This window comes from Anthonomus grandis, chromosome 17 (assembly GCF_022605725.1).
Source record: "Anthonomus grandis grandis chromosome 17, icAntGran1.3, whole genome shotgun sequence".
NCBI lineage: Eukaryota > Metazoa > Arthropoda > Insecta > Coleoptera > Curculionidae > Anthonomus > Anthonomus grandis.
This window is the reverse complement of record NC_065562.1, coordinates 15532061-15544504: the sequence shown is the minus strand read 5'-3', so window position 1 is coordinate 15544504 and position 12444 is coordinate 15532061. Positions and strand designations below refer to the sequence as shown.

Genomic DNA, 12444 nt, shown 5'->3' with positions numbered 1-12444 from the left:
ATTTTTGGAATCTGTTACACAAATAGCAAAAAATAATAATTTCCGTAACTATCAAGATTTTATGCACTTTCCAAGACACTTTTCATGTTATATACATAGAAACCAAAACGATTTTCTTGATTTTTGAAATTTCATGAATTTGCATTGAAAATTTAATGACATTTTCGTTTTGATCGAAATATTCTTGAATTTTAGAAAAGAAAATATTTCTTCGTGTTTTTGAAATTTTATAAATAATTCAAAGTTTTCAATACAAATTCTAATGGAAATTTTTATTTTTTTGTGCTTTTTTTATGGGAAATTAAATTTTTTGGTAATGACAAAAAATGCAGGAAAAACCAAAAATTTTAAAAACCTTCGTGCAATGTAAATTCTATATATTGGGATTTTTTTTACTTTTTATTGAAAATCCAGGTCCGATCTGAACTTTTTTCGACTTTTGAAATTGTATGAATTTTTCAAAATTTAGCAAAGCAAGTTCTAATGAATTTTTTAAACAATCAGCAAAAAAAAATAATTGCCTTCACTTTTTCGCCTAAATTATTATGAGTTTTTAATCCAAGTTGTTTTAATAGAAATGATTTTTTTTCTTTGCTTTTTTGTCAGAAATTCGTATTTTTGGAATGATACTTTTCATAGAGCATTTCCTCGAAATTTAATGAATTTTCCATTTTATTATATTCCAAAAATTAGAAATTTTAATCCAAAAATTAAAATTTTTTGAATAACACTTTTTTCATCGTGACATAAATAATTAAAAAACAATTTTTTATTAAAGACAATTTTATTTTCTAAATTCAATGATTTCGTCCACCATATCTTAATACAATAAACAACAACACTGAGTTATTATAAAATATAAAGATAAAAAAAGAGATAAACTTGTGATCAGTCAAAATAAACAATTCTCATACAATAGACGGTACAAGCCAGTAATTAACAAATATTTGTTCAACGCTTTCGGTTAATAGATTTCATGTAACATCAATTAACTCAATACACCCCAGGGCCATGTAAAAGTTCGATGCTATCGATCCAGCTCGTCACGAAAACTAATGTAAACACTTTCGCTGTTCATTGTGCGATTTAGCAAAAAAAAGGTTTTCTTTTGGGGCTGTAGGTGATAAACTTTTAAGACAAGAAAGCAAACATTTCCTTTTACTTAATATGACAACAATATTAAGCCATAAAATATGATTACCCAGAAGTAAAAGTTGAACTATTAAAACACAGTGAAGACCAATAAGTAGGATTTTTATAGTTCAAGCATCATACCCTAACGTGAAAAAGGTTCAATAAGGATCAAACAATGAAAGTGAAGGTATTCGTTTTAAAATCTTTAACTGAAATCGATCATTTAACAATATAAGAGGCACTTTAATGAATGTTTATATTTGGCGGTTAACGATTGCCAAAAAAAGAAAAAGACCGTCGGCGGATATTGGCCGGAACGAAAGGACCGTTTAATGTACTTTACGCACTTCCTTTCAAACTTGGTCAAGCTAATCGGTTCCGACATGAAAAAGGCTCGTCAAAAATTAATAATAATGCGCTGTATATGGCATAAGATTTTCAGTGATTATTGATTAAATTATGATCCAAATCGCAATGAAAAATACTTTCTTTTTTTTTTATTATTATTACACGAGGAAAAAATTTTCCCATAGAACGAACATTCACGATCAGTATCACCGTATAAGAATTGTGTAAAACCCCATTCTTATATGCAATATATTATCTCTATTCAACATATTTTCTTAGATACACATTTCATATTTAATTTATTCGTGATATTGTAGGCGGATTTATGATTTCTCTTTCGGTGTCTTAAGTGGACGTGTTTTGGTTTATTGAATATCCATAAATCATATGCATATATGAGACTTTTTTTCATTGTAAATTATAATCTGATCGGTTCAGTACGTGGTTTCTTGGGAATAGATGTTTTTTTGTTGTTCTGACAAATTGTGATACATTTTTAATTTTTTTTTTAAATTTTATTGAAAGCTATTTTATCGAAAGTAAAGGCATCTATGAAAAATCTAAAATAGTTTTTCCCTCAAAATTACATAATAAAAGAGCCACAGAGGATTTGTTGAAAAGCTCTCATTGCTGGGCTAAGAATGATCCAAAAAAATAAACAAAATGACTCGAATGTAAAGCACTAAAATAGCAATAAAAAATCTTTATGACACAATTTTCTAACTTAATTTCAATGATTGAAAATAATTAAATGACTCTATAAGAACTCTACGTATTATATAATCAATATCAGGTCAATCAAGGCTTATTTTAATCATGATTAATTAAATTGAATGAGTCGTAAAAATTATTGAATTGGTTTAATTGAGATGATTCTAAATAATCAATACGATAATCAATCTCATGAAGTTTCTAGGAAGGTTATTTGACGAGTTTTTAAGCCAAGGAACTCATGCAAAGAAGAAGTTATTGATTTTGATTTTGATAATCATTATGATTCCCTTTCAATCGATTACTAGCCGATAAACATTTATTTAAATCATGAAAAATATTTATATAATCAATTAAATTAATCAATGCTTATTTTAGGCCTAATAAATTGATTTAGGTATGTTGAAAACATTTTTAAATTGACTTAATTGTTATCTTGCTTTAATTTGTCTTTATTCACTATTAGGCCTATTAAGACTATTTCGACTTATAATTATTATAATGAACATGTCATTTTACAATAAAATCACTATAATAAAGACTAGTATGCACTCATCTAATTTTTATTGATTTTAAGTTTAGAATCATCATCATTCTCTTTTAATTTTCAAGGCTTTTAATCAATTAACCAAGGCTTATTTTAGTAATAATAAATTGATTTGGATAAGTTATAAAAATTATTAAATTGATTTAATTGAGCTCTTGCTTTAATTTGTCATTTTAATTATTATCAAAACCGTTAATCCTATTTCTACTTATAATCACTATAATGTTTATGTCATTAACTTTCAAGTATATTATAATGATTATTTAATCAATTTTACAAAGAAATCATTATGGTATTTAAGCTAATGAAGAGTAGTATGCACTTATCTAATTTAATATTGATTTTAGTTCCTAAATCTCACAATAAAGTTGTGAGATGTATAATGTTGAGTTGTATAATGTTCATGATTCATGAAAAATAATTATATAATCAATTATTACCGTATATATATAATCATTTAAGTCAAAGTATATCATGATGATTATTTAATTAATTCTACAATAAAATGGCGATTTATAAGAAATTGATTTGGTTGAGATGTAAATTGATTCCATTGATATCTTGCTTTGATTTCTCTTTATTCAATATTAAGCCCATTAATACTATGTCCACTTATAATCACTATAATGATTACGTCATTAATTTTCAAGTATATTATGACAATTTAATTACAGTAGAATCACTAAGATGTTTAAGCTAATGAAGTATGGACTCATTTAATTTTTTATTGATTTTGAGTTTGTAATCATGAGTATTTTTTTAATCAATTCCTGGCTAATAGAGGTTTATTTATTAAATTTAAAAAAAAAATATGTTTTTTTTGGAAAAACAAGGGTTGTAGAGCCTGAGGAGAACTACCATTTATAAAATATTTTGAGTTAGTATACATCGCAATTTTCTGAAAATTTTGCAAAATCTGATTTTTATATTTTCTCAATTTTCAATGGAGAAAATAATTATTATTCGGCTGATTTCTACGTAAAATACTTTTTTTTTCTCAAAAATTTATAATAAACAAGCCACAGCGGATTTTTCGATTATTCTTAATAAACCTATAGTTTCTAAAAAAATGTCCACAGATTTGAAATCTAGCTCACCTTAAAATCTCTTTTGAATCGTGTTAAAACCCATCCAAGCATACCGATACTTATACCAGATCTGATGTTCATTCAAGTACTGTACTCACTTAAAAGGCAATTGTAACATTTCACTTCGTCGCGTCTCAAGATAAATTGACGTCGTTTTGACGTCTTGTTACGTCCGGTAATGAGGTGCCTCATTCGTGGCTGCCAATGCGACAAAAGTTCGCTGGCTCGCAATAGTATAAGAACATTTAAAATCCGCTGAATTGTCGTTAATAAATAACGAAATTTTTCACCTAGAATTATCTTTCCTTATTGTATGGTCATGGATAGAAAGTGACGTTTTTTATTTCGTCTTTCTCCATGCGAAATGTCAACGTGGTAATTGGATGACTGGGTGATAAGGCTTTTCTTGTATAGGTTTCTAAAAGGTGATGGGATTTATTGGGTTTATGGCATTTGTAGCAACCGTTTAAACATAAAAGAGAGGCAATAGTAAAAACATTTATTTTCTTTATAGTTTTCAGGAAAATTAAGAAAATATTAGTAGCAATTTTTTTTGAAAATTTTTAAAAAAAGGATGATATACAGTGCCGGCCAAAAGTGGAGAAACTTTTAATATTTTTATTTTTTTATTTTTTTCTTATTAAAACTAATTCGAAGTAATTGTAAATAATGTTTATGGTTATATCTAGTAGTGACGAAAATAATTAGAAAAAAAAATTGAAAACAAATAATTTATTACAAAATAATATGCAAACAAAATTTATTTTCTCTAAGGACAAAAATGGAGAAACTTTTTATTTTTATGACATAATTATGTTATAATACAAAATGTGGATAAAATCACACTAATACTTTGTGGCATAACCGTTATTCTTCACAACTTCACTACGCCGTCTTGGCATAGATTCAAGAAGATTGTGTATAATATCTCCGGAAATTTCACTCCATACTTCTTTTAGGACTTAGGAATAATTCGTCTTTATTTCGGAACTTATTCGGATTTTTTTGTCAAACTTTTTTGTCTAGGTGCTCCCACAAGTTCTCGATGGGATTTAAATCTAGACTTTGAGCTGGTCACTTTAGAACTTGAATTTGTTGAGAGGTTAGGAAATTTTTAACAATTTTAGAAGTGTGTTTGGGGTCGTTATCATGCTGGAATTTCCAAATTAACGGCAAATTATCCTCGGCGTAGGAAAGCATATTATTCCTTAAGATGTTTACATAAAATTGGCTATTCATGATCCCATCTATTCTCACCAGTGGACCAACGCCATGCCCGGAAAAACATCCCCACACCAACACATTACCGCCTTGATATGAACTTGATATGAACTTGAAATATTTTGCAAATGGCACCTCTTTTTAGGCTCCACAACCTTTACTTAAATACTTTTTCTCTAGAACCAACTAGTTATCAAAAAAAAAAGAAATTATAATTTTTTAGAGCTATTTCTGATAATTTTCTAAAAAATTATGTCTTAAAATTATACTTATAACATATTTTCTTTGTATCATTTCTCTTATAGTTAGAAAATTGCGTTGTAAGGATATTTTGTTGCTAATATATTGTTATATACTTCATATTCCAGTCGCTTTGTTTTTCACTTTTCGGAAATTTTGATTTTTGGCTCAAAAATAAGCCTTGTTCAAAAAATCCTCTGTACCCAAGCAACACATCATATATTATTATTGTGTTTACAAAAGGGAGAAAAATTCGGCATTTGAAAAAATTGACACGGGATTTACATATCTAGTTTTTAAACTTGATTACTACGAAATTCTACGAAATTCTTCTGAAAAATCACAATTTTTCGTCCATATTATCCAATACAAAGACGCTGTTTTTTAAAAAAAAAAGTATTTATTTAGAAAATCAATTCATATCAAATTTAAATAGTGTTATTAAATTAAATATTAAATATATATTTTCTGCAAAAACATTGTTTTTCATCAACAAAACCCTTACACCCCCCACCCGCCCCAAACATTGACCCAGTCAGACATTCTTTTGAAAAATTACGGTTTTTTTGTCTATACTACCCAATCTGATTACTTTTTTTTGTAATAAATTATTAATAATATACATATATATAATTATAAAAAATTTAAATAAACACACCGTATTATTAGATTGGATATTAATGACGAAATCAGCTGTTAGTCATACGTATTATTTTGGAAAACAATGATTTTTGAAAACAATTTCTTATTGGTAAGTTGTGTGGGGTGAGTGGGGGGGTAAGGGTAGTCTTTATGAAAAAACGATTTTTTCGCAAAAAATAAAATAATTGCCAGAGAAAAAAAATTTTTTAAGAAAATTATAGGTGATAAAAAAATCTATAGTTTTTGTATCTTTACTTTTCTCACATAACCTTAATGTTTTTGAGTAAAACCTGAAAACACCCTGTTATATTTCTCGAAAGCAAGGCGTTCCATTATAGATGCTTCTACGTAGAATCCAGCGCAATAATAAAAACAATTATTTTCTCTATAGTTTTCGGAAAATTGAGAATAATATAAAAATCAGTTTTTTCAAAATTTCCAAAAAATGGTGACATAAAGGAACTCAAAATAATTTGCCAATGATAGATTGTTTAAAGCCTTACAGCTTTTTGCTTGGAGCATTTATTTTTCCAAAAAAAAAACATAATTTTCTTCCTCACTTTTTGTTCAACAAGGTGTGAGAACAAAGGAGATAAAAAATATAAAATACATGTATGTACAAAATATGTTATTCAATTCTTTATTCATCCATTCTAATTATGTTCTTTTATGAATTAATTTAATTTTTAAAAAGGGACTTAAACTGCTTGGAAAAATTTTAAAATTACTTAGTAATACAATGTTTCTATAAATAGTAACAAAAAATTAATTTTAAATAAAATAAGCAATTTTTTGTAATCAAAATGTATGTTTTTAAAATATTTTAAATCCCTGGATGGGCTATTTTTAATATCGCTTGCCAAAAGATTGAAAAAACTACTTTGACTGCCTGGAAATGAAAAATTATTTCCTTCTTTTAATTGAAACTTTGGAAACATAGTGGTTTTTGGCAAACATATCCTTAATTTCAGGCTGATTAAATCAAAAATCAATTTTAAATATAATGAGCAATTTTAAGTGGACATATAAGATGTAAGACGTTTTGAAAATTACTCAACTGCCTGTAAAAGAAAAATCATTGCATTTATTGAAATAGACTTGCACTGCCTGAACAAATTAGTGGTTTGTGGCAATTAGTGGATTGTGCTCAACTTGGAGCTAATAAAAATTTTAAATAAAATAGTAAACTTAATATGCACATTCATACGTTTTTAAAATGCTTCAACTACCTGGAAAAGTTGGAGTGATAGCATCATTTTCGATTTTTTTGTGACACTACTGTAATAGTTATGACGAGTTTTTATATCTATCTTAATGCCCTATCTTCTGTAGCTTTTTTATTGTGCATTTATCAAGGAAAAAGTATTTTCAGCTTTTTCTAGGTAGAAACTAGTGCGACAATAAAAACATGATAAAAAGTTTTTTAACCATGCCAAATTGCTGTCACATATGAATACAAAATAACTTGCAAACGCTTCAAATTAATAATTCTTTAAATGCAGGTAAACGGAACAAATATTTTCTTATATTCTTACGTACTCGAATGTCCCATTAAAAGCTTTCTACTGAACCGAATCAATTGAAGAAAACTCACTCGCCCAGTTGTGGGTGTGCTATTAATTATTTACCTTAAAAACATTTAATTTCTCCAAATAAGGCCTTATTCGACTCTCTCTCTCTCGGTCCTTAAAGTACCAGATAGATAATAAGAAATTAAATCCTTTCTCCGACATGTCGACGGGTGTAAAACCAACAAGGATCGTGTCGTTCAATTAGAACTAAGTTATGCCTTTCTATGTCGCCGATATGATATGTGTTACCTAACGTCGTTTCCTGGAGACATTTTTCTTGGTGATTTTTGCGAAAATTCCCTTACAGACCTTTATTTTATGTTTATCTTCCACGAGACAAGTAGACAGGTTCTTGATTAAGCACGTTCCACTCTCTTCCGAATCAAATCATGCATCTGAAGATATGCACGTATGAACGTCCAATTAGACGGAATGCTGGGCATATCTTTAGAGGCACGCAATTAATGGTTTAAAATTTAAGCAGTGGCAGGTATTTGACGGAGTTGTTCGTGTCATTTATGCATTTTTTACTACTTTTAGGCAGTCATTTCTTTCTTTCCAAAAAGGTAGAATAAACTGTTCCAGGCAGTTTCAGTAATCCCTTCTGGATGGAAGTAAGTTTTAATTTCTTTAAAGTAAGTACTTCCAGGAAATTAACGTATGGTTTATTCATCTTTTTCCAGCCAGTTGTTCTCCGATTTGACCACCTAAGTAATAAATTTTTGCTTAGTTCCAGGAAGTTGCCTTCGGTTATTTAAATGTCTAATGTTTTAATATCAAATTTAAATACACAAACTGTGTTATTAGATTGGATATTAATGACAAAACCAGCTGTTATTCATGCGTATTATTTTGGAAAACAATGATTTTTGAACAGAATTTTTTACTGGTAAGTTGTGTGGGGTGGGTGGGGGGGCAAGGGTAGGATTAATAAAAAACGTTTTTTTTGCGGAAAATAATTGCCTGAGAAAAAAAATGATTTTTTAAAAGATTATAGGTGATAAAAAACCTATAATTTCTGTATCTATACTTTTCTCACATAACCTTAAGGTTTTCGAGTAAAATGTGAGTTTTGAAAAAATTTTAGTTTTTTTAGTTCTAGAAAACTTTATTATAATATAATAAAGTTTATAATATATCATATTATGATATTTATAAATTATCATGAACTTATAACATTATCTAGGTTCAAAAATACAGTTTTTATATTAAAATAATTTTAATTCAATTAATTTTTATTTAAATTAAATAAAAATGATTAAACTGTAGAATATACTAATCTCATACAAAAAGAAATGTAAAAAAAAATAAAAAATGCATTAAAGTGTATGAAATAATAATTATACTAAATAAGATATACAAATAAAAAAATACATATTTACTCAAAAGTAAACAAGGAACTAAAATTTATTTTAGAAAAATGCAGTGGTGTACTTTTTTTTATTAAATAATATTTACGATAAACCCCTTATGGACGCCATTGGTAAAAATTAATTTCTTTCTTTGTATATCGAAAAGTGAGCCCTGATGCATAAAACACATCTGCAAATTAAAAAAAGGCCTTGAAATACTCTTTTCAAAAATATATAACACCATATATCTCATTTTAGCTGTTTCCGATATTTCCGATATTACATTGTCATTTTTCCATTTTCCAAGTCTTTTAATTTTTATAGAAGTAGGCTTTAGTAAAAAACAGCACATATTATATGTGACAGCCAGATAGAAAATTGTTTATTTCTCCTGTCAGTAACATATTTTAATTTGCTGTATTTAGAGCTAAATAGTGCTTAAATATTTAATGAATTTTAAAAAAATGTATGAAAATTACGAAAAAGTTAACATGTTAAAGTGCTATTTTCTGTCTAATCAAAAAATTCCGAGGCAGCCAGTCATCAACCAAATAAAAGAATATTTCCAGTGTTAAAATGAAATCTTGTGAAGCACGGAAGTTTTAAAAAGCCAAGGCCCAAAACTTATTCTGTTGATGTTGAAGCTGAAATTCAGGAACTTAATATAATAGGTGAGGTTTTAGATCATCCTAACAAGTCTCATCGAGCAGTGGCAGAGGAAATAGGTGTTGAGAAAACCAGAGTTTTAAAAACACTTAAAAAGCACAAATTTAAACCCTACAGGGTTAGGAAAGTTAATCACCTTCGGGATGGCGACTTTCAGAGAAGAATTGCATTTTGTGATTGGTATGTCAATAAGCGCAGATTGGACGAGAACTTCCATAATAACATTATTTGAACAGATGAAAGCCGAATAGACACTTCAGGAATATATAATAGGTTTAATTCCTATTACTGGACTACAAAAAACCCACATGTTGTAGTACGCGCAAACAGACAGGCTGGGTTTGAATATCTGGGTTGGAATTTTTCGAGGTAGACTTTTGGGTCCTCATTTTTTTAATGAAATTTTGACTGCCCAAGATTATGTAAATATTTTACAAACATATGTTGCATCATTTTTGGAAAATTTACCATTAGCGAGAGTTCGAAACACGTATTATCAGCAAGACGGTTGTCCTTCGCACAACGCACGAATTACGACTGATTTTTTAAATCAGGAATTTCGGGATCATTGGATTGGTACTAGGGGACCTATATTGTGGCCTGCTAGATTTTTTTTATGGGGGAGATTGATGGATTTAGTTTTTAAAGGAAGAACTATCGAAACACGGGAAAAGTTGCAAGTAGCGACTAGGCAAGCTTTTCGTACTATTAGACCTCTTGAGCTTATAAACGCTTGTAAATCAGTTAGAAAAAGGTGTTTATTATGTATTCGAGAAGGAGGTGTTCAGTTTGAACACCTACTTTGAAAAAAATAAACTCTGTAAATATGCCTAGAAATTATTGTTAATTGCTGTAATTTTTTTGTAATATGTCGAAAAATATTAAGTTTATAATCTTAAGTGAAGTAAATTTTTCCATAGGCTACTTCTATAAACACCCTGTATAAAAATATATAACATAAAAATATTTATCATTTAAAAGTACTTTGAGAAAGTGTTTTCAGAAGTCAATTATCTTTAATAGCAAAAAAAGTTATGGCTAATTACCGAAATCAACCAAATTCAAGAAAAGCCCCCTAGCGGCCAAACAGTTTGACATAGTAAAATTTACTAACTATCTAAGTCAATTTTTTTCTATCTGTTCGGAAAATACGAGTTTTCTGTTAAAACAGTCGAAATCGCACCACCCTGTACATTGGTGGTAATGTTATTTAAACAAAAATCTAATTTCAATAAACGCATTTCATAAACGTCTTTAAATATTATACAATATACCATACTTAAACGTTTAACTTTTATGATATAACAATTACTGTATATTATTAACATACACATAATATTAAATTCCTCAACGTATATCGCGCGGACATTTTTAACCAAAAATGTACATCTGGTGTACAAAAAATGTTTTTACGGTGTCGTTCTTGATAGTATGGTGAAAGCGCCTTTTGCTATTTATTGTATTATACAATAGGTTGATTTTTTGATCATAATATATATATAAAACTAATTATTCATTCGTGTTAGTTAAAGGTTGAAACTTTCTTCCATTCAATTAGTACCATAACTCCGATCATTAATATCGCAGTATAGAAAGGCCGCGAGATGTTTATAACTATAACCTTTAGTTACACGATCTAGTTTGTGCACTTGAGTTACATTTCCGCCAGGTTTCGTTACATGAGTTATTAGTTAAAAAGTGCATTCCGATCGATAACTGAACCAATGTACCAAATACACACGGGGATTTCATGCTGACATTAATATAAAAGGCCCTAAGATATTGCGAAGTAACGATAATAAATCTTTTATAAGGTTTCAGATTAACTTTCTCTAATGGGATTCTTTTGGAGTTAATTCCTCTGGCGGGTCTTTTATGGCATAACGAATATTCTTGTGAAAATGTGCCAAAATAAGTAACTGGCTTAGCATTTTTAAACAATGACTTCTATTTTATCGAGAATATGAATTATTAATGTGTTATGTGATCCGAACCAGAAATATCAAACCGAGTGATGACAGGTAAAAGTGAAATTTGAATAAGTTTTCATTGATGAGAGAAAAAAAACTCCTGATTTATACAGATATACGATAATGAAAAATAATAGACAGTTGAGGTCATTATTTGTTTTTTTCGGGGTCTTTTGATTGAACCTGAATAAGCAGAAACACTTATCGGTCAAAGCATGTCTCAGGAATAAGAATTTTACTGGCTGTAAACAAAATAGTTCTAAGGCACTATAATAACTTTTATTATAAATAGCCAAAAAAAGAACTCAATGGTTTATTATTTGCCCAAGAGGTCAAACCATTCCCAGCGCGAGAGATTTCTTGCGAAATATCATCTAGTTTGGCGTACGATATCTCTCGGCGATTAATAATTATATCATTAATGTCAAAGTTGGTTTTGCATTGTTGGATTTGTAAATCAGGGTATGCGGCTTTCTTCGCTACGATGTTATTTATAACAATAATATTAAGATCAATTGGTCCTGAGAAACCCTTGCCTTTAGGCATAAGAACGATTTTATATCGCTTGCGTAAACACAAGAAAATTGTCATTGCACTTCTTTGATATTGGCGGCTCAGTTACGTAAATCTTGCCATGTTTGGTGAAGATGAAACCGGAATAATTGACTTTAAAATCGTTGGTTTTGCTTAACTTTCCTCGTTGCTACATTAATTACTTACTATAAAATTGCTGGCCCGGGCTTACCTATTTCACCACCTGAAAACAAAATAAATCATTAAAATCGGAATATTAGTTATTTAGCTCAAAATGCTAGAGGATTTAAGCAGGATATTACACTGTGAAAAATTGATTTATATTTTTTACTGCAATGTTGCGTGGAATTTTTTTTCACAAATTGTAGCAAATCTGACACATGCACTTACTTTGAGGTCCAATATCTCGGTAACTTATTA

The 12444-nt window shown here is 28.7% G+C and overlaps 1 protein-coding gene across 2 annotated transcripts in view; it reads right to left on the bottom strand.

Moving 5' to 3' along the window:
- LOC126746204 (putative leucine-rich repeat-containing protein DDB_G0290503) overlaps positions 1–12444 on the bottom strand; it is a 66913-nt gene that overhangs the window by 35019 nt on the left and 19450 nt on the right. Inside the window, exon 2 of one of the 2 annotated variants that reach the window (XM_050454359.1) lies at positions 12236–12247. The exons of the other annotated variant lie outside the window; for it this stretch is intronic. Within the exon in view, the coding sequence (XP_050310316.1) occupies positions 12236–12247 (12 nt within the window). The remainder of the gene's footprint in view (positions 1–12235; positions 12248–12444) is intronic. 2 annotated transcript variants of the gene reach the window in all.